This window comes from Fukomys damarensis, unplaced genomic scaffold (assembly GCF_012274545.1).
Source record: "Fukomys damarensis isolate Sample0158 unplaced genomic scaffold, DMR_v1.0_HiC HiC_scaffold_14, whole genome shotgun sequence".
In the NCBI taxonomy this organism is placed as follows: Eukaryota; Metazoa; Chordata; class Mammalia; order Rodentia; family Bathyergidae; genus Fukomys; species Fukomys damarensis.
The window spans coordinates 65447550-65448834 of NW_022900926.1; the positions used below are offsets into that span (position 1 = coordinate 65447550).

General features: G+C 38.4%; 1 protein-coding gene across 1 annotated transcript in view; it reads right to left on the minus strand.

Moving 5' to 3' along the window:
• Positions 1-1226, minus strand: part of Tcte3 (t-complex-associated-testis-expressed 3) — a 25241-nt gene extending 24015 nt beyond the window's left edge. The window contains exon 1 of the mRNA XM_010628909.1: positions 1014-1226. Coding sequence (XP_010627211.1) covers positions 1014-1121 — 108 coding nt within the window. The 5' untranslated portion in view covers positions 1122-1226. The remainder of the gene's footprint in view (positions 1-1013) is intronic.
• Between the last annotated feature and the right edge of the window lie 59 nt (positions 1227-1285).

The window sequence follows — 1285 nt, forward strand, 5'->3', positions numbered from 1 at the left end:
AAAAAAAAAAAAAAAAAAAAAAAAAAAAAAAAAAAAATCAAGATGTTCACATTGGTGTTGTCCTGACTTTTCTTATGTGCAAAAATAAGGGAATTATCAGTTACTTCAAAGTTTTAAATGACTCATTATTGCATTCAGTGTCCTCATTTAATAAGCATTTGTACGGTCCTTACTTGATTTCTTCTAAATTACTGGTCTACTAATATTTCTTCTCGAAATCTAGATGTTAAAAAGTTATGAATGGTTACACTCCTATTAAATAAACTGCTTTGGTCCATGTCCCTACACTCCCAGATTTTGGACTATATACCAACTGCGGCTATTTTATCTTATTTTTTAGTTCAGGCTTAAATTTACTTCAGACATTCACTTTGGCAGTTAAGTTTATAGAAGTGGCCTTTGTCTACCACAAAGAAAATTATTTTTCTGGTGATCTGCAATTCAATACAATATAGTTTATGAACACCTAGTTTGAAATCCTTAAGATTTGTTTCTAGTCTTATTCTGCTTTTACCTAGATGTGTTAAACTGGCCTATTTATTTACCACCAATTAGGCTGTTCCTTCCTCATTAATATCTACAACAATAAAACGGAATAACGGCCTTTTCCAATAATATCAAGCATATTAACAATACCGTATGTATTCTTGAAATAAGGTCAGCCGATGTTTAAAAACTCAAAACAGCTTAGTATGCTGTCTGGCATCCCAGTTCTTTTCTCGTATGTACATACACTGTATACACACACTCATTTTTGGATGGTAAAACTGACGCTTCATTAGATTACTCTTTGGAAATCTACAAGTCTGAGAAGAACTGAAGATTACCATGTTAAACAAGTTTTCAACTGTTTAGCGTAGTTCTACGAACGTAAAAACCTCAGACAACTCTAAAGGGGAAGTTAAATCCATGCTCAGAATTTTGTCGAAGTTAGAAGTAAAAAGAAGGAAAGTCTGCCCTCCTAAATTCTAGGGAGGTGAGCAGACAACTCAAAAGGACAGTCTCGCACTCACTGCCTCCTTCTCGAACATGCTAGTCTTCCTTTCTTTTTTAAACCCCACTGACTGAGGCTGCGGGCCCTGGCCCAAGCCTGATTTCTGGCCTCGGCCTCGCTTCTCCATCTTGCTCAGCTTCCCAGTAAGCCGCCACGACTCGTTCCAGGTGGAGGCCAAAAGACTAAACAGCTAAGGGGGTGATCTGAAGCATCTCGACTGCACTGCGCGCGGCCGGAAATAAAGCCTCGGTCAGCAAAAGACCGGAAGCCACGCCCTGTGATGCGCGCGAC